The 27313-nt window shown below is 36.3% G+C and overlaps 1 protein-coding gene across 1 annotated transcript in view; it reads right to left on the bottom strand.

The window, feature by feature from the left end:
• The window catches only part of DNAH6 (dynein axonemal heavy chain 6), a 305977-nt gene that overhangs the window by 218836 nt on the left and 59828 nt on the right, over positions 1-27313 (bottom strand). Inside the window, exons 10-13 of the mRNA XM_063078669.1 lie at positions 23744-23944; positions 13302-13422; positions 7069-7220; positions 5000-5152 (exon numbers count right to left, since the gene is read on the bottom strand). Of these exons, the coding sequence (XP_062934739.1) occupies positions 5000-5152; positions 7069-7220; positions 13302-13422; positions 23744-23944 (627 nt within the window). The remainder of the gene's footprint in view (positions 1-4999; positions 5153-7068; positions 7221-13301; positions 13423-23743; positions 23945-27313) is intronic.

Here is a 27313-nt window from a genome sequence, read left to right as displayed (position 1 = left end):
CCCAGGGATGCAAGGTTGGTTCAACATACGCAAATCAATAAATGTGATACACCATATTAATAAACTCAAACACAAGGACCATATGATCATCTCTATAGATGCTGAAAAAGCATTTGATAAAGTTCAGCACTCATTCATGACAAAGACCCTCTATAAGTTAGGTATAGAGGGAAAGTATCTCAACATAATTAAAGCCATATATGCCAAACCCACAGGCAATATCATCCTGAATGGGGAAAAGCCGAAAGCTTTTCCTTTAAGAACAGGATCTAGACAAGGATGCCCACTCTCACCACTCTTATTCAACATAGTGTTGGAAGTACTAGCCAGAGCAATCAGAGAAGAGAAGGAAATAAAGGGCATCCAGATTGGAAAAGATGAAGTCAAACTGTCCCTGTTTGCAGATGACATGATCCTATATATCGAACAGCCTAAAACCTCTACAAAAAAACTGCTGGAATTGATAAATGATTTCAGCACAGTAGCAGGATACAAAATCAACACACAAAAATCAGTAGCATTTCTTTTCTCCAATAGTGAACATGCAGAAAGAGAAGTCAAGAAAGCCTGCCCATTTACAATAGCCACCAAAAAAATAAAATACTTAGGAATTGAGTTAACCAAGGAGGTGAAAAATCTCTATAAGAGAACTACAAACCACTGCTGAGAGAAATTAGAGAGGATACAAGAAGATGGAAAGATATCCCATGCTCTTGGATTGGAAGAATCAACATAGTGAAAATGTCCATACTACCCAAAGTGATATACAAATTCAATGCAATCCCCATCAAAATTCCAAAGACATTTTTCTCAGAAATGGAAAAAACTATCCAGACATTTATATGGAACAATAAAAGACCATGCATAGCCAAAGCAATGCTGAGCAAAAAAAATAAAGCTGGAGGCATAACACTACCTGACTTTAAGCTATACTACAAAGCTATAATAACCAAAACAGTATGGTACTGGCATAAAAACAGACACACTGACCAATGGAATAGAATAGAGAATCCAGAAATCAACCCACACACTTACTGTCAGCTGATCTTTGACAAAGGCACCAAGCCTATTCAGTGGCGAAGGGACTGCCTCTTCAGCAAATGGTGCTGGGAGAACTGGATATCCATATGCAGGAAAATGAAACTAGATCCATACCTCTCGCTGTATACTAAAATCAACTCAAAATGGATTAAGGATTTAAATATACACCCTGAAACAATAAAACTTCTTAAAGAAAACATAGGAGAAACACTTCAGGAAATAGGACTGGGCACAGATTTCATGAATACGACCCCAAAAGCACGGGCAACCAAAGGAAAAATAAACAAATGGGATTATATCAAACTAAAAAGCTTCTGCACAGCAAAAGAAACAATTAAAAGAGTTAAAAGACAACCAACAGAGTGGGAGAAAATATTTGCAAAATATATATCTGACAAAGGATTAATATCCAGAATATATAAGGAACTCAAACAACTGTACAAGAAGAAAACAAGCAACCCAATTAAAAAATGGGCAAAAGAGCTAAGTAGGCATTTCTCTAAGGAAGATATACAAATGGCCAACAGAAATATGAAAAAATGCTCAACATCACTCAGCATCCGGGAAATGCAAATCAAAACCACATGGAGATACCATCTAACCCCAGTTAGGATGGCTAAAATCCAAAAGACTATGAACGATAAATGCTGGCGAGGCTGCGGAGAAAAAGGAACTCTCATACATTGTTGGTGGGACTGCAAAATGGTGCAGCCTCTATGGAAAATGGTATGGAGGTTCCTCAAACAATTGAAGATAGATCTACCATACGACCCAGCTATCCCACTGTTGGGTATATACCCAGAGGAATGGAAATCATCAAGTCGAAGGTATACCTGTTTCCCAATGTTTATCGCAGCACTCTTTACAATAGCCAAGAGTTGGAACCAGCCCAAATGCCCATCATCGGATGAGTGGATACGGAAAATGTGGTACATCTACACAATGGAATACTACTCAGCTATAAAAACGAATGAAATACTGCCATTTGCAGCAACATGGATGGACCTTGAGAGAATTATATTAAGTGAAACAAGTCAGGCACAGAAAGAGAAATACCACATGTTCTCACTTATTGGTGGGAGCTAAAAATTAATATATAAATTCACACACACACACACACACACACACACACACACACACACACACACACACACACACACACACACACACACACAAACCGGGGGGGGGGAAGAAGATATAACAACCACAATTATTTGAAGTTGATACGACAAGCAAACAGAAAGGACATTGTTGGGGGGGAGGAGGGGAGGGAGAAGGGAGGGAGGTTTTGGTGATGGGGAGCAATAATCAGCCACAATGTATATCGACAAAATAAAATTTTAAAAAAAAAAAAAAAAAAGAGATTGCTGAGCTCCTCCCCAAAGTTCCTGATTCAGAACGTCTAGGTTGGGGCCCAAGAATGTGCATTTCTAACAAGTTCTTAGGAGATGCTGATGCTGCTGGTTTGAGGGCCGCCCTTTGAGAACCACTGTTCTAGAGAAGAGTGGAGGTGAGAGAAGGAGAGGAAGGCCTCTTTGGTTTCCCTACACTACTCCAGTACCTAGTTCTTGACCTTTTTATAGGCCCAGCTCTATCCATACCTTTGGATTACAGAAAATATTCCTGCAAACTTAGAATAAATCTTCCATTTTTCTAAGCTATCTATGTGGAATTTTGTTGCTTTTAATCAAAGTGTCCAACATCTCAAACAAGTTATAAATAGAACTAAGTGTCTTGCACCAAGATCTGTTCATCTTTCTGTATTTCCTGTACTTTGGATGAATGTAAATCCAGGTTTCTTTGGGAGTGTCTTTTTTACACTTCTTGACCTGGCATAATGTCTAGCTGTGATACCTGGGAGTCATCTCATATTCCTCTTGCTGCCCCCTCATTCAATTACTCCTTAAGTCCTTTCAATTCTACTTAACATCTCTAGAATTCATTCCTTCTCTCCTATCCTTGAAAATACTGCTTTAGCTACATACAGTACATCAGCTTTCTTAACCAAATACCTTTTCTCTATAACATACAAATCACCAAATCCTGCTTTTGTCAAGTTGCCTCATGTCTTTGCACATGGTTTTTCCTCTTCCCGGGATGCCTGCCTGAATATTTGATGTACTTTAGGACATACCTTAAATATCCCATCTTCCACAAAGCCTTCTGTGACCCATAGGCAAGAATGACTTCAAGCCTCCTAGTCAAACAACAGTATCTTATACATATGCTTATTGTATCATAATTGTCTGCTTTCATTCTAGACTCTGAGCTCCTTGATAGTAGGTTTACTCACTGTTGTAAACCTTGCACCCTGCTAAGTGGGTGCTCATTATTTGCTGGCCAAACGGATAAGATTCCACAAAAAGCTGTTTGTGTGTGCACAGCATCTCCCTGAGGAACCTGCTTCCCCAAAATACTGCCCAGCAAGCATGGACAACCTTGTGGAGATGGGACACAGTCTGGGTTTTCTGCATTGTGCTGGGTTCCTGTTCTGCAACCATAGGTGATAGCAATCTATCTTCTGCAGCCATTGAGTACAGTGTGATCCCACCTTCCTGACATAGTTTACAGAACAGAAAAGAGGAGCTGATTCCATTTACTACACATTTAGAAATGATAGTAGAAAAGAGAGATTCTCTCTCTCCCAGTGACTGGCTAGACTTACAACCTGTAACTAGGGAGCTGCGGGCGGCTGCTTGCTGTGGGATGAAGCAGCAGAGGCAACAGAGGGAGAGATGAGAAGCAGAACTTCAGAGAGATTCAGAGAGGAGAGATGGAGAAAGAGGACTATCTGGGTCTCACACAGCTGTCCTATCCTGGCTCTGGTCAGCTCCTAAGCCTAATTAAATTCTTGAGGAGGTGGGATTCCATGACACTCCCTTGAATCCTTAAATGGGGTCCCATTTTGGCCTAAGCCAGCTCAAATGGGTTTTGGTTATTTGTCCAAAGAGGCTTGATGAATACAAATAATCATAAATGCTTGGCATCTTTAGACTCCTGGTAGGATTATAACCAAATCCGAGGAAAACCACAATAATCTGCTCTTTTGAGAAGGCATTATTTCTTGAAATGGGAAACAAAATTGATAATTTTGTAAGCGTGTGAAATGCCTTTATTATTAATTCTGCTGACAATATATAACAAACTACCCAGTTCACATACCAAGCTGATATGAATGAAAGTTTATGAAAAACTGACTACTGAAGCCAAAAGCTAGATTGCCTGCCACAGGGAAGAGCTTGAGAGGAGGAAACCAAGTTTCCAGAGAGAAAGAAGCAGGGGAGACAAAGGAGTGTGTGTGTGTGTGTGTGTGTGTGTGTGAGTGTGTGTGTGAGTGTGTGTGTGTGACTGACCTGACCCCTTCATTTTTATCATTTGAGTCCCCGTGTCTACTTTCTTTCTCCCCACCCCAACCTTCCTACTCAGGCTAGTGTGAGTTGGGTTTATTTCATTCTTAACAGTAAGGTTTCTGACTATTATGCAGCTACAGGTTAAGGGTTAAGGCTTCCATTATGAGTAATATCTAGATTACAATTCTATTACCATTTACTAAAAACTAGAATTGCAATAAACTGTGGCTGAGAACATTGGCTTTGCAGCCAAAGAGACCCAAATTTAAATTCCAGCTCTACCCCATACAAACTCTGTGATCTTGGGCAACATAGCTATTTTAGTCCCTGTTTCCTCATCTGCAGATAGAAATTATGCACACTTGCCAAGTTTTTGTGAGGATTAAAAATGTAACACATGTAAGAAATTTAATACAATGCCTGACTAATAGTAAGAGTTTGGTAAATGCTAGCTGGCATTATTGCTGTAATGTAGGGCATCCATTTACTTTGTCTGAAAGTGTTTCTCATATTCTGACAACTGTTTCTTGACCTTTAGTCCCTCACTTTTTCTTGTGCCTACCATAATAAGATTTGGAATATTGAGTTATATGAGATAATTAACTCACCCGTTCCTGAATTTCATCAAGAAATACTAAGCTATTAACATATTCTATGGTAGTAGTTGGAATAAACTCAAGCTTATACTCTGCATCTTGTGCCTCAGAGATAATGGCATCTACTTTTTTCTTGCTTAGACGAGGAAGCATAAAATTTAGCACCTAAGAAAGAAAAAGAAGACGTGAATAATAAATACTTGAATATTTCCATCTTATTATATATTTTAGACAAATCCTAACTGAACATCTGTTAAATCAGCAGGTATTGGCAGCAGCAGTGTATATGAAGGGAATTTTTTCATCATTAAGTCACCACCAGTCAAATGAACCAGCAGGAAGACCAGGTTTTGAAGATCATTTCCAGATCAAAATAGGTTAACAGCTTACTAAAAAGTTTGCCTAAGTGCTCTGATATCTTTCTGCTTCTTTGTCCTATGTAGTGAACATTGTGCTGCCATCCCCAGCATCAACCCCACTCCTTTCGTGTTGGGTGGTAGCCATGGGGTTTGGAGAAAATTGATCTCTCCTTCAGAAACAAAGATGGAGTCTGACTGATCATGAGGCAAATATGAGCATGGCCTCCTTTGGCCACAGTGATCCGATTCCAGGGTGGGCCTCTGACCTTGATACAATCAGATAGAGGCCCAGGACTCTTGTTTATGGCTGAGAGAGATGTAAACTCAGAACCCCAATTTCTCTTTCTCTGTGTACATGAGCAAGGATATAACTAGCCTGTGGAGCTTTTTGACAACAATTTCACAATGAAATTGTGAAATTTCACAATGAAATAAAGTGAACAATGCTTACTTTAGGGTGAAGGTGGCACATTAGGAGGCTCAGTAAACAGAAGGAAAGAAAATTTGGGTCCTTGCTAATACCATTGAGTCACTAGATCAAACCTCCCTGATGTTCACTCATTATCTGGACTTTCTAGATGCATAAGCCCATAAATTTTCAAATTGCATAAGCCAGTTTGAGTTTAGTTTTCTTTTTTCTTTTTCTTTTTTTTCACAAAATCAATCTTTCCTCTTTAGTAGTAATAATTAATAGACAATACAAATGACAAAAATTAAAAAGAGGGAAAAATTTGGCTGATTTCCCATTAGCCAATGTACCATGACACTAGTTTACAAGTCATTCTTAGGCCGAGTTTAGTTTTCTTTGGTTTAATATATAGGAGTACTCAAAAATTTTTGTTGAAATTGAATTGAATTTGCTCCAATTATATATATTTTTTCTTTTGTTAACAGATGATGAACCAAAGCTCTAGGAGAAAGCCCAAAGCCATATATCTAATTAATGACAGAACAGATACTAGCACAGAGGTTTGAAAAGTCGTTTATACATTGCTCTGTATTCTGTCATCTACATCAGGGGTCAGCAAAAGTTTTTCATAAGGGCCAGATAGTAAATATTTTAGATTTGCAGGACATACAGTCTCTGCCACAACTACTCAACTCTGTTCTTGTAGTGAGAAAGCAGCCGTAGACAATATGTAAACCAATTGTCATGGTGTATTCCAATAAAACTGCATACTCAACAGTAGGCAGGCTGCACTGACCCTGTGGGCTATAGTTTGCCAAACCCTGTTCTACATCACTATATTTCTGGAGGCATTTGAGAATATACAGGTATACTCTGGTTCCAAAGGAAATTGTTGTATTGGTTCTGCAAGTTTTTTTCAGAAATTTCCCTATCTCTCTAACTCACCAAAACATAATCAGACCTTTAGGGGCAGTTATAGATCGGAAAATAATCCCCTAAACTTCATCTCAGTTTTCTAGAATCAATCATTATTCCTACTAGGACACTGAGCTGTTACAGTGGTAACTCTCCTGCAGGAAGTCTTGAAATGTTTCAACAAAGGAAAAAGGAGCAAGAGTAAGAGGCTAGTCTAAGGCCTGCAGTCCTCTCCCTTCTATAGTTCAAAAGCTGACAGAAAGAAACAGATAGTAGTTGTATGTTAATTTTAATATCTGCAATGCTAGAAAAATGAACAACAGGGTTTTTTTTTACAGTGGAAAAATTATGAAATAATTGTAGATACCATAATTAAATTTTTCCTAGTTCATAGTTACCTCCAAGCATCGCAAAGGTGATGGAATTAGTTTTTCTTTTAGCAGCTTAGTGTCAATAAGCAGCAATCCCACATTTCTGGTAGGCCTTAGAGCTACTATGTCCTTGTGCTGTCTGTGATATTTTTCCAGTTGTTCAATAAAGAATGTAACATCTATATAAAATAGTTCATGTAAAGCATAAATGAATTTTAAAGGATCATTACAAAATATGCTAAAAATCACTGCATTAATAAATTTACACATGTATTTAATAATGTTATTATCCATACTTAGACTACTGCTATGGGTCCAATGTGTCCCTCAAAAGTTCATGAGCTGGAAAGTTGATTCCCGCTGTAACAGCATTAAGAGGGTGGGAAATCTGATTATGATATTTGAAAGATTGGGGCCTTTAAGAGGTGATTGGATCCTGAAAACTATGCGGTCATGAATGGATTAATTTATTCAGAGAAATGAGCTCATGATAATGGGTGTGGACTGGTAGCTTTATAAGGAGAGCACACCAGAGAGCCCTTGCCATTCTTGCCATGTGACTGCCTGCATTGCCATGGGACTCTGTAGAGTTCCCACCAAGAAGAAGACCCTCTCCAGAAGCACCTCCTGGACCATGGACTTCCCAGCCTCTGACACTGTAAGAACTAAATTTCATTTCTTTATAAATTACCCAGTTTCAGGTATTCTTTTATAAGCAACAGAAAATAGGCTAATTCAAGTACCTTGTGTAACTTTAAAATGTTAATTCATAATGCTTTATAACACAGTCATACATTACTTAATGACAGGAATATCTTCTGAGAAATGCATCCTTAGGCAATTATGTCATTGTGAGAACATTTTAGAGTGTATTTATACAAACCTAGGTGGTATATCCTACTACACATCTAGGCTGTATGGTACAGCCATTATAATCTTATGGGACCACCGTCATATATGCTGTCTGTCATGGACTGAAACATCATTACGAGGCACATGACTGTATTTTATTCTTCTAATAAAGAAACTAATATTTTACAAAGTACATATGTTTTTTGGCTCCTACTAAGAGATGAAAGATGAAAATAACTCTTTTCATCATCTAGTAATGGCACTAGATGATCTAGTCTGGAATGAACCAGATTCTAGAGATAGGTGGTCTGAAGTTGGGCTTAATCTAAGAGTTCTCCCACATGGTACATCAAGGTTAAGCATTTTGAGGACATTCACAACAAAATGTTGAAACACAAGAAATCAAATATAGCTAAAGTTATCTCCATTCCTCTTTCCAACAGCTCCCTGCCATTCTCGCTCTCTACACCATGGTTAAAGCCCTTATCAGTTTGCATATGGCATAGGATGCAGTTGCATTTTGATAATCTTCCTGCCTCCATTTTCTCCCTTCTCCAATCCACCTGGAACCAATGGAAGCCCCATTAGACTTGAATACATTTTAATCATACCGTTGGTCAAAAACAGCTCTTTCTAATGCATATAAAATTCTAAAATCTTCTGCGTATCTTTCAATATCCTGTACTTTCTGGGCCTCCAGAAATTTTACTACCTTTATTTCCAATTACTTTTTCCACTTGGGTCAGATTGATTTCCTTACCGACCCTTTTTCTCTTTCCAAAACCCTCCTCCAATCCAAAGAGAAAAGAGTATTGATGTCCGCCTTTATTCATGCCATCTCCTCTCCTGAATATATGAAGGTGCTTGACATAGTAGAAAGAACACACCAGAGAGTTAGAAGATCTAGGCTCAAGTCTTTAAACCACATGTGGTCTTAGGTAAGTCATTTAATTTTTCTGAGCTTCAGCCTCTTTTGTTGTGTTCTTGTTGTTGGGTTTCTTTACATTTATCCAATAGTAAAAAAAATTTTTGTCCACAAGTCTTAATACATTTACAAAGACTAAGATCATAGAGAATATGTTCTCTGACCAAAATAACAGAAGGAAATTTAGAAAATTCATGAATGCATGGAAATCAAACAATAGTCTCCTAGATAAGCAGTGGGTAAAAAGAAAAATCACAGGGAAATTAGAGATTACTTTAGATAAAAATCAAAGTACAACAATATCAAAATTTATAGGATGCAGGGCTCATGCAGTGCTTGGAGGAAAATTTATTCTGTAAACACCTATATTAAAAATAAGAAAAATCTCAAATCAGTAATGTAAATTTCTACCTTAAGAAAATAGAAAAAGAGCAAACAAAACCAAAAGCAAGTATAAGTAGGAAATAAACAAAGATTACAACAGAAATATATGAAATAGGGAATTAAAAAACAATAGAGAAAATTAACAAAACCAGAAGTTGCTGCTTTAAAGCGACCAACAAAATTTGCAAACCTTTATCTAGATTGACCAAGAACAAAAGAGAGAACTAAATTACTAAAATCAGAACTTAAGCAGGGGCATTATTATATTGTCAGTATGATTTTTTGTAGTAGTAAGATCTAGTTTCTTTCTCTTTTTCATTTGCACTTTTGTTCTACCAGTGGGTTTTGTTCTTTCTTGTATATTTGTGGTAGTGATTATCTTTTTTTGGATTGTAGATGCAGGGCTTCTTTGAGAATTTCTTATAGGGCTGGTTCTGTGGTGATGAACTCCTGCAGTTTTTTTTTCTCTGGAAAATACACTATTTCTCCCTTGTTTCTGTAGGATAGCCTTGCTGGGTATAGTATTCTTGGCTGGCAGTTTTTTTCTTTTAGTTTTTTGAATACATCATCCCATTTTCTTATGGCCTGTAGAGTTTCTATTGAAAAGTCTGCTGCTGATAGTTTGATAGGGCTCCCTTATAGGTGACTCGATGATTTTTTCTTGCTTCTTTTAAGATTCTCTCTTTGTCTTTGAGCTTTGCCAGTCTGACTATAATGTGTCTCGGAGAGGATCTTTGTGGGTTGAATCTGTTTGGTGACCTTTGAGCCTCCTTGATGTGAAGGTTTGTATCTCTCCCTATACCTGGAAAGTTTTCTGTTATTATTTCATTGAACAGGTTTTCCATGCCTTTTCCTTTCTCCTCCCCATAATTTGAATGTTTGTGAGCTGAAGGTTGTTTGCTAGCTCTCTTAGATTTTCTTCATTTTTTAAAATTCTTTTTTCCTTTTTTTGTCTGCCTGGGTTATTTCAAAAAGACTATCTTCAAGATCAGAAATTCTTTTTTCTGCTTGTTGTAACCTGCTACTTAAGCTATTGATTGTATTTTTTATTTCATTGAGTGAATCTTTCAATTCCATGAGTTCTGCGACATTCTTTTTTAAGGTATTATTCTCTTTGTAAATTTCCCCCTTCATATCCTGTTTGTTCCCTTCCATTGTGTTGTCTAACTGAGTCTTCTCCTATCTCAGTGAGTTTCCTTAAGATTGTTGCTTGGAATTCCCTTTCAGTCATTTCGAGGGTTTCCTCCTCTATAGGGTCTGTTATTTCAGAATTATTGTATTCTTTTAGTAATATCATATTTTCTTGGGTTTTCAAATTTCTGGTATCTCTATGTTGATGTCTGGTCATCTGGCAGAGCAATTGTTTCTTCTGTTACTCTGGAGTGGGCTTTGAGGAGAGATTTTGTTTCTTTTTTGGGTCTATGCTGGTGATCATACTTGTGTCAATGTAGTTGAGTGTCTGGTGGGCTGCCTGTATATTGGCTGTGGCTACTGCTGTGCCATCGAGCAGCTTTTGTGGCAGCTGGGGTTGTGGTGGTGGCTGTGGTGGACCGTCTGCATGGAAGTGGTGTTTTGGGCATGCTCCCTTGCCTGCTTCTGGGCAGGAGGTGCTGCCCTCAGCTCCTGCCTAGGATCCTGGACCCAGCTTCTTCATATTATAGAATAGGGGCAACAATTACTTACCCCACTCATTTCAAAAAGTTTTGATGTGTATATTTTTGAGAACTGGCAAAATAAGGATATCAAATTATCTAAGAAGTCTTCTGTTAAGGAAACCTATGTCATATTCTTGAACTAGTATTTTCCAAACTTATTTGAGAACAGTCTTTCTTCATGGTTTCATCTGATTATCTTTCAGAATAGTGGTCCAAGAAATGCAAGTTTGTGAAACACTGATTTGGTCCAATACTTACATTTTATACGTAAGAAATAGAGATCAATGGGAAGTTAAATGACATGGCCATGGTCAAACAAAGAGAAATAAAATAGTAAAGCCAATAGAAGAGAAATAAGATTTATCTTCTATTTTCTTTTGAGATAAAAGGAGAGAAAGTATGTATAATGGTTAAGAACACAGGATTTCAAGCCAGAGAAATGGCTTCTAAACCACTTAACCAGCTGTATAATCTTGATGTTATCTTATCTCCATAGATGTCTATTTCCTTATGTATAAAATGGTAATACTAATATTCACCTCATAGAATTATGAGGATTAGATGAGATGCCTGATAATCACTTAGCACAGTATCTATCAGGTCATAAGTTCTAAGTGTAGAGGTTACTAGTAAAAGCTGATGTTTATAGGAATTTAGCAGTAAGATATGGCTGATTATGTCAGGAAGCTAGAACTTCCCCTGATCATCCTCTAAGAATGGATAGGGGACTGTCAGGCTAAAAGTTTGGTGAAATATACCTTTATTAAGAATTTACAATATGTGCTAGGCAATATTATAGTAGTTTGAGGGCATAAGATAACAGGCTAGTCATGGTATCCAAGGGGCAAAACTGCACTCTATCAACCTCTGGCAGATTTCGAGGTTTAGGAAGTATCAGGGAGTTACAGAGAGCGGAGGAGCACAGAGTTTAAGAGCCCAGGCCAATGTCCTCCAAATTCCCAGCCAACACATAGTTAATACCTGTGGACCCTGGCTCCAGGAATGACTTTCAGAGGCAGGACTGACAAACCAAGGTAGGACTAGATTCAGAGCAAATTGTGAGTCTGGTGACTTCACCCAGATGGGAACTTGGTGAGAGATCAAAATTATCCAATGTGGGGAATGTGGTAGTAGGAGACTGGGAGGCTTTGGGCTCAAGGATATGAATAGAAGATCTAAGTGATGAGAAATGGTTATTTGGATCAGGCTTACTTTGTGTGCCCAAATGCCAGACTCTGTACTTTACTGCCACCATGATGCAATACCATAGCATGCAAGGCCTCAAGTCCTCATGTTCCTATCAGTTCACTCTGGCTCAACACACACTAGGTATCAGTGTGACAGTGTTGCCAAAGAACAGTGGAAATAAATTTGTCTAATTGTTTTTGTTTCCTAAAGGGGGGCCCTGTTTTGGTCTCTCTAGCAGGTTAATGTCTTGAAAAAAGTCTGTTCTGGATTTTTGAAACTTAGACATAACAACTAGATACAATGCCTCCTCTTGGATTAGACCCTTGGCCAAATCAGCTGTAAACTGCTTTTCTTGGGAGATTTTGAAGGTGGAATAAGTGCTGATATTAAGGAATTGTTGTTTTCTTGAGGAGGTGTGATACTCTCATTTTGGTTCAATGGAAACGTTTTCTAGAGATGCATATAGAATTATTTAACTTGGGGATGAAATGTCCAACTTACTTTAAAATACTTCAGCACAATAAAAATAAAGCATTGAAAGAAAAACATAAAAACTTACAGGAAAAAATTAGTGCTTGTTCATGAAGCAAAGTATCAAAGTAATTATTTTTGTGCATAAAAAAGATAAAGCTATAAAGCCAGTTCATGAAATAAAAAAAGAATATAAATGATATGCTTTGTGTTTTTAAACAGTAATAATGAATAATATATACTTAATTTCATAACCAACTTCCTTGCCTAAATTTCACTTGGATGTTGTAGATTATTTTCTTTTGTTGAGGATAATGTCAAAAAAAAATAATTTCCCCCTGGTCTAATTTAATCAGTAAGAGTTGATGATTCACACCCATCAGATCTTAATCCCAGAAAAAAAAGTAACTTGAATTCAGAGATAGGAAAACTTACATAAACCTTATGTAGTGGAATTGGTAGAGGTATATATTCCTTTCAATTTCCATATACAGGCTATATTTGTATAAACTTAGCATTGATACAATTTCATACTAAAAGATAAACCATTAGGGAGAAATTACTTCCCGTAATATTCTGCAATAAAACAGTAATACTGAGTAAAGACAAAGGGAAAAAGTAACTCTGGATAATAACCTAGAAATGAATAAACCCTTGCCTTCTGTCAGGTCAGCTCTTTCGGGCTACCATTTCTGTCACCAAATACTACCAAAAGGAAACCTAGAAGACTATTAACATTGGTGCCCCTATAAAAAATAATTAGTAAAAACAGATGGAAAACTTACCAGGTTCCTGAAGTTTAAGAGCTTCTAAATCAAGACTTTCATTCTCTTTGAAGAATATCTGGAACTTTTCAAATGTAGCTGCATACAAGCGGGCAGATTCAAATGCTGCCTGAATGGTTTCCTACGTGTTGTAAACAGACAGACAGAACTATATTTTTCTCAAGCAGAATTCAATTCAATATAACCAGCCAACCAACCAAACAAGTACAAGTGCTTTCTCTGTGCCCCCCAAAATGCTTTGACCTGTGGATGCATGAGTGAGGAAAGATACCATCCTCAAGGGCAAGGAGAAGTTAATTGATTCAAGAAGAAACTTAAATAGTTTTTAAAAAAATCCATCTTCAAATCTGGCTTTTGAAGCATTGTTCTTTATGACTGAACGGAAGCATGCTGGTAATTTTTTCGGTTTCATGGTGAACTTATATATCACTATTAAAAATATGACAAAGGGGTACTTCCTGTTTATTTTCCAAACTGCAAATTTTATGACTTAATTAAAGTGTTTTTGAGCAAAGCTCAGACTGTTTAGCACATCTACAAAATCACTTGCTTAATCTTTCTATCCAATCCTCTGCACTGGCCAGCCTCTTTTCCCAAAATGTTCTTCATACTCTGCCTTCATTAAGTCCTTCCCCTCAGCTCTCTTAAACTAGGCTTCAACCTCTCTTTTCCCACAAAGATTTTTCAAATCAAGGCAATCATTTCTAATCATTTCAGTCCCTATCATACTTGCATCAATATATATTACCATGTGTTCAATGCCTATCAAAGGCGGTTAGGATTTGTTTGTTATTGGTCTTGGTCCCTGACTCCCTGGCTGCACTGCATAGCCTTCCCTTACACGAGAGGTCTCCAAAAAGTTCATTGGAAGATTCGTACTATCTTTTAATTCTACTTTTCTACAAACTTATGAGGTACCCTTGTACTTCTTACCAAGAGTTCTTGCAAATACTTGCAATTTGTCTGAGAGAAAACTAAAAATGAGCAATGGAATTGCACAAACCCAATACACCAATACTGGAGAAAGTAGCTCAGAGTCATGCTTTATGGCTGGTAAGCTATTAGTAACAAGTTTAATTACAAAGAATAGCATACATTCTACATGTTTGTATTTAGTTATTTGTTCATTATTTCTTTTTAATTGGCTCTTATGTAATCCTCCAGTGTTTCAGCTGTTTCTTTCTTTACACTAAAAATTGGGAGAAAACTATGTCAAACTACATTTCCTTTGGGCTGACTTAATAGTGTCTCTGATATGTAACCATGTAGGTGATAGAAACATAATATGGGCACTATAAAAGGAAAGCTCCAGCAATGTTCAAAATATGATTTTAAACCCTTTTTATTTTGAAATAATTTCAGATTCACAGGAAAGTTGCTGGAATAGTACAAAGAATTCCATATATCTGTCACCAAAAATCCCTAAATTTCAACAATATATTACATTTATTTTATCGTTCTCTCTGTATACATATTATTTTATTCTGAACCACTTGGGAGAAAGTTGTAGACATATGCACCTTACTCCCATATATTTCAGAGTTTATTTACTAAACACAAGGACATTTTTAAATATAACCACAGAATAATGGTCTAAATACAAATCCCACCTTTTGTTACAATAATGTATTTTATAGCAAAAGAAAAAAACATTTTTTTCTGGTGTCCGCTGTCCGGTCCAGGATCCTGTATTGTACCTCGTCATATCTCTTTGGTTTCCTTTAATCTCGGACACTTTCTCAATCTTTTTTGTCTTTCACGACTTTTACAGTTTTGAAGAGTATTTCAATTGTGCGTGTGTTTTGTATTCCCTCATGCTTAGACTCAGTTCAGCATTTCCCACAGCAGCACCACAGAAGGGATGTGGGTTCTCAGTGCATCATATAGCAAGATACATAATGTCAGCTGTCTAATTATTGGTAACGTTAACACGTGGGTTAAGGGACTGTCTGTTAGGCTTATTAATGTAAAATTATTATTTTCCTCTTTGAAGTCAATAAATATCTTATGGAGAGATGATATGAGAATATGTAAATAATCCGTTTCTCATCATACTTTTGTATACTCATTTTAGTATATACTGGGATTCTTGCCTATTTCTATGGTGACTACTGTTTCAATTTTTCTAATTATGTTTTCTTTCTACATTTATTGGTTGGTATTCTAATGAAGAAAAAACTTTCTCTTCTCAATCAATTAATTAATTAACCGATTAATTAATTCACAATACGGACTCATATATTCACATTTTATTCAAGGAATTATGGTACTGTTATAATCTTTATTTTAATGGCCAAATTGACCCAGGGAGACACTTTAAACTGGCTTTCTTTGTCTTCATTATTTCTTTGGGCACATTCTTATTTTTTGGCTCAACAATATGCTCTCGGCTTCTCTTATACTTTCCTGCCCTAGCCCTTGAGTAAGACATTTCTTCAAAGACACCAAAGAGAGTTCTGTTTATTTGGAAATGGTATACAGAAACCAATGTGTGGACACCAGATGTGGTCATTGGTACTAGGATGTCATTGCTTCTAGGCCATCTCAGCAGACACATCTAGGAAACAAACACACATAACACATGCACAAACACACACACTCTACATACATACATACACAAAACCGTACATATTTCTCTTTCTATAGATGAATTAAAAACCATGAGTTCATAACTCCAATTCCATACAACACCATAGGGTTCATTCCAGCTTTCCCTCTTCCATATTTGTGACCCTCTCTGAGGATGAGTAACCTCATTTCATCATCCCCAGTATACTTGCTTATTTTCTCAACTCTACGATACACAGTTTCAGAATTGCTAACACATTAATATCACTGTGAAAAACAAACCTACTAATCAGAGTTCAATATTTGTTATAGTAGTCTTTAGCCTAAAGGTACAAGTCAAGTATCCTTTTTCCAAAATGCTTGGGACCAGAAGTGTCTTGGATTTTGGATTTTTTTCAGATTTTGGAGTATTTGTGGAATACATACTCGTTGAGCATTCCTAATCCAAAAATCCGAAATCTGAAATGCTCCAGTGAACACTTGCTTTGAGCATCACGTCGGCTCTCAAAAAACTTTGGATTTCAGATTTCCATATAAGGGGTGTTCAACCTGTGTATAGCCAAAATACTGTGTTCAAAATTACCTGGCTTAGTTTTTTTCCCCTTTCCCTTCTGTGTGTTATATCATTCAGTTGAAATACTTTCAGGTTCATTTGTTTTTTTTGTATTTTATTTTAGGGTTTTGCTCTCCATTCTTATTGATTTTTTTAGAACTACATTAAAAGGTATACTCAGAAAATAGTCACTCCCTTTATCTTTTCCAGCCCATACCCATCATCCTCATCCTTTCTATACCATGCCCACTATCCTCTCTAGGTAACCAATTTCCTTAGTTTTGGATTATCTTCCCCTCATCCCAATTTCTGACATGAAGTATCTGAGCATACTCTAGAGATTATTTTGCATTTGGGCTTTTTCATCTAACAATAGATCCTGGAAAATCACTCTGCATTAATTCATAGCTGTCTTCCTCATTCATTTGTTCAACTGCATGGTATTCCTCTTTATGGACGTACCACCGTTTATCCAATCACTCTCCTTTGTATTCTCCTAGTGTTTTGGTAATCTTTAAATATTTCTCAATTATGAACAATGCTGTAATAAATACCTTAGTGCATATGTAATTTTGTGTTGTTGAAAATGTATTTTCAGGGTATATCTTTAAAGGTGGTATTGCTGGATCAAAAGGTAAACGCATATATAGTTTTGTTATACATTGCAAAATTCTCTTGCATTCCCATAAGCAAAATGTGGGAATGTCTATTTCCCCATAGGCTAGCCAACAGAATGTGTTGGCATACTTTTTAATTTTGCTAATCTGATAGTTGAGGAGTGCTACCAAAATTTTGTTTTAATTTGCATTTATTTTACGAGTGAGGTAGAATATGTTTTCATATATTTAGATGCTATTTTTTGGTGAATTTTCTGTCATATGTTTTGACCATTAATCTACCTAGTTTTGGTCTCCTCTTTCTCATTCATTGTAAGAATTCTTTATTTATTAGTAATATTAGCTCTTAGCTGTGATATAGGATGCAATTGGATTCTCCCAGTTTGTAATTGTATTTTTACTTTGTTTATGATTTGTTTTTTTGCTTTGCAAAAGTTTTTTATTTTCATGTAATTGAATTTATCAATTTGTTCTATTATTGCATCTGGATCTTAAGTCATGCTTAGATAACCTTTTCTTATGAACAAGAGTATAGAAAAACTCACCCATGCTTTCTTCTAGTACTTGTATTGTTTTATTTTACTTTTAGATCTCTGGTCAATGTATTCGTATGTACAATGTGAAATATGTAGCCTATTTTATCTTTGTCTAAATGGTTAATCAGTAGTCCCAGGTCCATTTATAAAAAATTCCATATTTATTTTAGTGATTTGAGATACCATAATTTTTATTTAACAAATTTCTAAAGTACTTGGGTGTTTTATTCTGTTCTACTGGTCTGATATCTATTGATGTACCAGTACCATACTCTTTAAATTATAGACTATTTATATTTAATATTTGGTAAGTATAGTACCCCTCATTGATTTTCTTTTTTTCTATGTTTTTCTAGCTATTCTTACATGTCTATTTTTACATATAAGCTTTATTTTAAACTTGTCTACCTTCATGCAAAAGCTTGTTGGTATTTTTATTGGTATGTGTCAAATTTATAAATTAACCTAGGGAGAAAGGACATCTTTATGTTGAGTCATCCCATCTAAGAATTTGTCTAACTCTATTTTTGCATTTTCAGAAGATTAAAAAAATATTTAAAAGGATTCTTCATATGGCTTTTTAACATTTCTTATTAGGTTTATTCCTAAGTAGACTACTTTTTTTTTTTTTTAAATTTTATTTTCTCGATATACATTGTGGCTGATTATTGCTCCCCATCACCAAAACCTCCTTCCCTTCTCCCTCCCCCCCCAACAATGTCCTTTCTGTTTGCTTATCGTATCAACTTCAAGTAATTGTGGTTGTTATATCTTCTCCCCCCCCCCGGTTTTGTGTGTGTGTGTGTGTGTGTGTGTGTGTGTGTGTGTGTGAATTTATATATTAATTTTTAGCTCCCACCAATAAGTGAGAACATGTGGTATTTCTCTTTCTGTGCCTGACTTGTTTCACTTAATATAATTCTCTCGAGGTCCATCCATGTTGTTGCAAATGGCAGTATTTCATTCTTCTTTGTTGCTATTATTAATGGAGTTTTTTTCTAACAGGCATTTTCAATATTCCAGAATAATTTATGTAGCATCATAAATATCTGGCCTTTGGAGATTTGATAAAATTCCCCCATGAAACCATTTGGTCCTGGTGCTTTTTGTAGGGCATTTCTTTGATATCTTCCTCTATTTCTTCTGTGAATATTGGTAGGTTTTCTATTTCTAATGTGATCAATTGGTAAACATGTTTCCCTAAAATCTCTCCATTTTATTATCTAGGTTTTCAAATTTATTTGGATAAATGTGTGCAAGGGAATCTCCTAGGGCTTTTAATTTTCTTTCTATTTCAATGGTTATTTCTTTGTTTTTTCCTTTTCTTTCTTTTTTTTTTTTTTTAAAGATGACTGGTAGGGTATCCCAACCCTTGTCTCGGTGCCATCAGCACCACACTCTCCAAAGTGAGCCACGGGCCGGCCCTTGCTGTTGTTTTTCTCATTGATTATGTTGTTTAGGACTTCTATAGCCTTATTTATTTCTATCCCACTTGATCTGTCTTATACTGAGAATGGTGTGTGTAGTGGATTGAATTATGTCCCCCCCACAACTCACTGAAGCTTGAATTGTGTCCCCAAGTTTTATGTGTTAGAAATTTGATCCCACTGACTGTTAAGAGAGTGGGAAATCCTAGTATGGTAATTGAAACATGGAGTCTTGAGGAGGCAATTAGACTGTAGGACCATGCTATAATGAATGGATTAAAAATGGTGGTCAGGGGCATGGTTCTGAGAGCTTTAAAAGAAGAGAGAAGAGAGTATGTCTCTCTCTCTGCTCCATCATTTTTGTAATGTGATACCCTGCTGTCACTGAAGTCATCACCAAAGAAAGACTTCACCAGCTGTGTTCCCTGGACTTTAGACTTCCTAGCCTCTGAAAATGTAAGCAATAAATTTTGTTTTCTTATAAATTACCCAGTTCCAGGTATTTTGTTATAAGCAACAGAAATGGACTAATGCAGTGTGTTAAAGTCTGAGTGTTTCTATTTATGTTTCATTGGATCTCTTTACTTTATAAAAGTGTTTTCTTGGCTATTTGCTGCAAAAAAACCCCTTATAACTATTATATTTTCATTACAAATCATGGCTTTGGGGATCTGAACCTGTGACCTTAGTGTTATAAGGCCGTGCTCTGACCAACTGAACTAACTGGCCAGCCTAACTGTGGCTTTTAAAATAGTTAAGTGTGATCACATTTAATGCTTATTGCCCTAAACTCTGCTTTGTCTAATATCAAGTTGTGCAGAAGAGAGTTAACATAGCAGGCCTGAAATTTCTATCCTTAGAAAGGCCTGCTTGCAATGTTGCCTTTGCTCAGCATTGGGGAAGTTGAATTTTAGAAGAGTTCTCACTATTCCCTAACTGGGAAGAGTGGCTCACTGTGCCTGAACTGTGTAAACAATGTGGTTTATGCTGAATACTTGCTTTCCTTCTGGGAGTCTAGAATTTTGGTAAATGTCAGGCAGAGAGTGCCTTTGTAGCCAGCCCCCAGTAAAAAACCTGGGCACTGAGACTCTAATATGCTTTCCTCTAGATGATATTTCACCTGTATTGCCACAACTCATTGCAGAAGGAATTAAGTGTGTCCTGTGTGACTCCACCAGGAAAGGACTGTTGGAAGCTTGTGCCTGGTTTCTTCTGGACTTTACCCCATATGCCTTTTGCCTTTGCTGATTTTGCTTTATATCCTTTCGCTGTAATAAATCATGACCATGAGTACAACTATATGCTGAGTCTTGTGAGATCTTCTAGCAAACCATAGAAATGAGGGTGGTCTTGGGGATCCCTGACTCACAGGATCACAAGCCTTGCTATTTTATAGTTCGCATTCGCCTGTACACAATTGAGCATCCTTTCATTTTTAGCCTTTCAAAATCACTTGGAGATTTCTCTCTTGTATCCAGTATATTGTTTTGTTTTGCCTTGTGAGTCAAATTGAAAATATTTTTCTTTTAATAGATGAATTTAACCCATTCACATTTCATTATATTACTGATATATTTGGTCTCAACCTAGTCACTTTATTTTTATGTTTTATGGTTATTTTCTGTGTTTCTCTGTGTGATCACATCCTTTAAAAAAAATACCATCAGTCACCTGTTTTCCTTATTAACCTTTCATGATTTGATTTGTTGGTTTTTACTGATATTCTTTAATTACCACCTATTACCTCTACATCAATTAATAAACTTATTCTGCTTTATTCTTATTCTCTCCCTTCTTTTTCTGTTTTTGAAGTTTCATTATTTCTTCTTCATTAGAACATACATTTATATAGTAGTCTCCCATCCTTGTCTCTTCCATTGTTTTAGGCTTAAATAGATCTGTAATTAAATATATTAAATACTTGCCATCAGTTTTTTCCCCCAAAGTCATCTCTTAATTGGATAAAACATATCCTGTAGTAGATTCCTGAAAGCTATTTTGCTATTTGTTATGAGGCCAGGTAATGTGATAGTTAGTGGATGGAATAATGTGGAAATTTCTTGGGTCCTTGCATATTTAAAACTGTTTTTCTATAGCCTTAATACTTGAAGGACTAGCTTGGCTAGATAAAAATTCTTGATTCACACTTTCTTCCCATGAGTTTCTTTAAAATTTATCATTATTGCCTTGCTTTATTTGTTGTTTTTGAGAAGCCTGAGGTGGGACTAAATCTCTTACCTCTGCAAGCTATTTGATCATTTTTCTTTGAGACCAAAAGGAATTTTTCTTTGGCTTTAAAATCTAACAATTTTAAGAAGATATTTCTCAGAGTTGGTTGTTCTGGCTAATTATCCAAGGTACTCTGTAGGCCCTTTCAATAATATTCTTTTCTTGTACTATAGTTATAAATGTTTATTCTATCCTCTTGTTTTTCCCTCTTTAGAGACTCCAATAATATGTATGTTATTTCTTCTTTGCTTGTTTCTCTTACAATTATTTTTTTCTCTGACCCTTGTTACTTATTTCTCCATCTTATTTTCATTCTCTTGGTTGTTTTCCTGTCATTCTTCTATACTCAAATTAAAATTTCATTTGAGTTTTATTCTCCTCTTGGCACCATGCAATTCAGTCTTCATTTTGGAGATAATTTTATCTTTTTTTTCCCATTTCTACTTTTAATTTTGAATTTTTGATTCAGTGTGGTTTTCCATATATTCAAATGCTTCTTTGAGAATATTTATTTCAATTTGTAGTGTTTCTTTTGCTTCATGGTTGTTTTGGGGGTGGAGGGAGAATTTCTGTCAGCTGTCTTTTCTCACTTTCTGTTTTCTTCTTAAAGTAGCTTTACATTTACTTAATCTATTTTGATTTCTTCAGCTCATGGATTTGGAGTGACTTACACGATTTACAGTTCAAGGACATTCTGTTCTGTCACTATAGCAATATGCAGTCTATTTTATTTTACAGTGGTGCAGAAATAATGTACACTAATTTTTTGGTTCTTGTCTTGCAGACTTTACATTTTCACTAGTAGTTTCATTTCCTTTATACCACCCAGTGTTCAAATAATTTCTGTTCTTTCTTTTTAACCTTATTTTCTCCCCCAGAAGTAATGCCACCTACAATAGCTTGCATTTTCAAGCCCCTTTCCCGTAGTCAGTGCTCTGATCTAACAGGACGTTTTAAAAACCATTTTTTGCGTGGACTTTCTGGCTGTAATTTTAAATTAACCTCAAGCCTGCTGCTGCCTCCTTGTTTCTCTCTTATGTACATTATCAAAGGACTGACCTCACTGTCCACACAGGCTTCTGGTAGGAGCATGAGAAAGAAAGTTAGTTGGTATTGTGTTTATTTTTCTACTCAAAGGTAACTTGAAATTTGGGTGTTATCTGTCTTCTAGTTACATGCAAAGGGACAGATTTCGTGTAGTTTTGTTTCTTTTTGTTGTAGGTCCTTATTATTTTTGAAAGATATGTGCAGTGATTCATATCTAGATATCTTTGGCTCCTCCAAATTGAAAATATAATTTTTGATTACAAATGTTATAATCATCATTTTAAAGGAAAATAATTGATTAAGGGAGAGGAAGTTGATAAAGCAGAAAACTATTTTGCTATTTATTATGAGGCCAGGTAATGTGATAGTGGATGAAACAATGTTGTGGAATACCCTTCTTAATACAAGTATTAATGCAAAAGAACCAAAGATCAAGGATGAAATTTTGGAATTAGGACCTACACAGAGCCAAAATAATTTGCAATGTTAAAATTATGAAAGGAGAACAAAGTAATGTGGTAGGAGCTTATAGCTATTGAATTAGTGACTTAAAGCAGAGCCCCTGAGAATAAGAACTCCACCATCAGCACGCATAGAAACAGTAGTGGATGGAATACATCACGTTCATTTTAAAATCATACTGTGATAGTTACAACTGTATCTTTATGAAATGAACAGATTTAAACACTATGCTAATTTCAAGTTACATAGGGCTGTATGTATAACGAATATCTATGACTAACAAATAGGTAAGTTTTAAATTTAAAATTATAGCAGCACTTAGGTGCCAAGGAAAACAGGTGATTGCAGCAAGTCAAGGGCCACACTCCTGTTTTCAATGCAGGAGATTACGTTCCTCAGGGATATAGGGGAGAAAAAAGCCAAGGAGTACTGCTGTTATTTCCCTCCTCACATCAGTCTCCTCTATGAATGTGCTTTTGTTTTAAAAAATTGGGGCATCTAAGCTCAAAATTTTAGTATGTGGAATCAAAGTCTTTAAGCATACTTTAGTTAGTGCCTGCATTTGAGGGGCTATGGATAGATACCATTACATTTCTTTTCTAAAGGACCTAAAATAATTGCACTATGTTTTAATAAAACACAAAATAGTTAATAAAAAATGACTTCAATAAATATGATTGTATTGCCTGATAAGTCATCCGTTCTGCTTGTGTCTCTCAGCATTCTCAATAGCTATTATTGCTTTCCTAGACGCACATGCACATGGATTGCTAATGATGTGTAACTATTTGCCAGATACGTTAACGCTTTTTAAAAGTTATCTCATGCTTAACAGGATAATTTTCAAAGAAGAAACATTATTTCCAAACTTTATCATTTAGACATTAGGCACATTCCAATTTTCACAAATAGAACATTTAAAGATAAGAAAGGAATGAAAATATTACTGAATTTCTTAAAAATTGAGAATATTATAAAATAGTTCTAGTAAAAGTAAATATACCTTTATTTGAAAGATAATTGTGTGAAAGTTCTTATCATCATCAAATACTGCTGATAAGCTTGGCCCAGATCCACAGGTTTTTTCCTCAAGTTTGTTGTTAATGTAAGGGCTGGTGAAAGCATCAAAATACGAATCAGGCACGAGATTAGGAACCGATAACACAGTGTTCTGAAAATGATTAATTGAACTTGAAATGCCATCCTGTTAGAAGAGCATAAACATAAAAGTAAACACACATGTGATTATACTTAGAAACATTTCTGAATATTTTCTGAAATGCTAAAATAAATAAGAATAACCCATTCAACCAGGCCATGTGTTCTGTTAGTTCTGGGTATATGACAAATCAGAAGACACAACCCTGACTCAGGACACGTATTTTCTAATTGACAGAGTCAGATAAACAAAAAAAATTGCAACACATTGTGATGAGTTCTATATTTGAAGTGTGAAAAAAAACACTAGAGGGTCATAAGGGAAGAAAAACCAAAGTAAGCCCAAGGGAAATTTTAAAGGGAGAGTAAAAAGTTTATATTCTTTGGCGCAGCAATTTCTATTCTAAACTAAGAGAAAAAATTAGACATGCAAACAAAAATTTATGTGCAAGGACACACTGCAGCATTACTTATAATAACTTATTAGAGAAACACTTAAGTGTTCAAAAATAGCACAGTTTTATAAGTTATGGTACATTTCTACAATGGAAAATTATGCATCCCTTCAAATGGAGTCTCCAAAAATCACTTAATGACATGGGAAAAAAGCTTATGATATAACGCTATGTTAAAAAAAAGAGAGAGAACAGGATATAAAACTGGTATATAATATTATCCCAAATTAAACATGTATCTATATCTATGTCTATCTATGTATAAAATCTCAAGATAAATTAGGTATGTCAGTATATCATTATGTACTAAAACAAGTCCGGAAGGAAACATAAAATGTTAACAGAAGTTATTTCTATTTGTAGCACATAGGATTATGGATAATTTTAATGATCTTTTTCTGTGTTTTTCAAATTCTCTTCAATTTGAATATGAATTACTTTATAATTTATAATAAATACAAAATCTGATTAGAAAAAATGAGATAAAGAAAGGGTGCTTCTTGAAATGAGTCTTAAAAGATGAGTAGGAACTTGCCAAGTGTACAAGATGGGAGTACAGTCCTTGCTAAGTCATTGTACGGGGGGCTAGTTGGGCCCAGCAGGTCTGGGTACTGCGTCTTTTAGGTGCTGGAGCACAAGTGCCAGTGTGGAGAGACAGGACATGATGCAGTTGGCCCATATGAAGGGCCTGTGCAAGATGCTGGCTTCCAGTGTCAACCTGTAGGCCTGTGACCTTGGACTATCCAGATGATGAAAGGTCCCAATGTCAGGTAAGTTTGGGAAAAAATCTTGGGTTTAACAAAGTTAAACAGGGTCCTTCTTAGGACCTGCTAAACAGGATTTTTTATATCTGTTAGTATACAAATGTTTAGTACAACCCCTTTTCTCCTAGAATGCCTATCAACATCTGCCAAAGCATCCTTTGAAAAATGCTATTACAGGCAATGGGGAAATTTTAAGCAAGAAAGTGACATGATTAGTGTTGCCTATGAAAATAATCTTGCTGTCAGCAATGTGGAAAATGAATTAGAAGGAAGAGAGGCTGGCAGATCAGAACAGACTATTACAGCAGGCCAGACAAGAGAAGATGATGTTCTGATATACTGAGAGGAATGGCATTGGGGGTGGGGGTGCAACTCAGGCTTAATGCACAAGACCTGTGACTTAATCTGGAGGAGGTAGGGGAGGATCAAGAATAGCTCACAGATTGCTGCCTTGGGCATCTGGGTAGCACTTTTTATTGAGATGGAGATAGGGAGGGAAGAGCAAGTTTTGGAAGAAGTTGACAAGTTCAATTCATTTTGGTGAATTGGAGTTAATTGTGGGACATTCAGGTGAAGATTTCCAGATGGCTTTGAGTCTGGATCTTAGAAGAAAGGTATTGAATCTAAATATATGCTTGTGGGGCTGGCCAGTTATCTCACCTGGTTAGACTGTGGCCTTGTAACACCAAGGTCAAGCGTTTGGATCCCATATTGGTTGGCCTCCAAAAAAAAAAAAAAGACACACACACACACACACACACACACACACACACACACACATATGCATGCTTATGTTTGCACTCTAGAAGTGGTAGTTAGAACAATGGGCAAAGAAAAGAGCACCCAGGAAGAATATACAGGCTGTGAAGAGGAGGTCAGACAAAAAGAGGCTCTCAGAAAGGGAAGGAAAAAAATGTTGGTATAGGAGTAGAACCAAGAGAAATGAAACTACAAAAGGAGTCTATCTTAAGAGATGGAAACAGTAAACAGGTCAAATACAACAGGAGGTCTGTCAAACACAACAGGAAAGATGAGAATTGAAAAGTATATGTTCAATCAAGTATTAGTGCTTCATAGTACCCTAAGCAAGAACACTGTAAGATGTCATGACTTAGGTATATAATTTTCCTTCAGAGCAAGCTCTATATGTAGATGTGTATTTGAAACAACTAGATGGGGATGATTAAGGCTGATGACAGACATAATAGTGAAAAAAAGAAAATTCATAAATGATAACCTTATTAAGGCTTCTATTGACTAATTATGGGTTATATGAAATATAATCTTACATTGGCATGAACACATAAACATGCTGATTATGCCCAGAGCTTGGCTATGTATTTTTCTTGTGTGGGAATTAAAGATACCTGTGTGGGAAGCAGGGTCCTACCACAGGAAATGGGAAAGGTATAGAGATTTTTGAGGCCTGTCCCTTTTGGGTAAAGAACAGTCAGCTTCTTGTGGGAGAGAGCTTCCTGTGTCACCTGCAGCACAGGGCAGATGTCCACAGAGCTGCACCCCATGTGAAGGACATGTCTTGTGGCCAGGAGGGGACATGAGAGCCCAGTACCTCTCTGCATGGAAGCTCCTGAGCGAGGTTTCAACCACAGGGATGTCAGCAGTCTGCCTGTCACTGTAAATGTCTTAAAATAGCCTACCATAAATTACAGAATCATAGATTGCTGGAATAGGAAGCAATCCTAGAACTCTGCCTTCTTATCTTACTATGGCAGCAACTGAATCCCAGAGAGGTAGGTGGTTTTCCCAAAGTCAAATAGCTTATTAACTGTAAAGCCAAGACTAAAATCTAGTGATCCTGATTACTGGTACTTTTGCATCACAGTATACCAGCTAACCACAGAAAATATAGACTCTGGTTCACTAATCTGTGTACAAACACAAATGTGGTAGTTAGGATTCTAAGATGGCCCCAAGATTCCTGTCCCCTGTATATACACCCTGTACAATCCCTCCTCTGGAGTATGGGTGGGACCTGTGAATATGATGGGATGTCATTCTCATGATTAGATTACATTGTATGGCCAAGGTGGAGGGATTTTGCAGATATAATTAACGTCCCAAATCAGTTGATTTTGAGTTAGTCAAAAAAGGTGATTATCCTGGATAGACCTGACTAAATCAAGCGAAAGCCCTTTAAAGAGGGATTGGGCCTTTGTTGAGAGAAATTCTCCAGCT

Source organism: Cynocephalus volans, chromosome 14 (genome assembly GCF_027409185.1).
Source record: "Cynocephalus volans isolate mCynVol1 chromosome 14, mCynVol1.pri, whole genome shotgun sequence".
NCBI classification, from domain to species: domain Eukaryota; kingdom Metazoa; phylum Chordata; class Mammalia; order Dermoptera; family Cynocephalidae; genus Cynocephalus; species Cynocephalus volans.
This window is presented reverse-complemented; position numbering and strand designations above follow the sequence as displayed.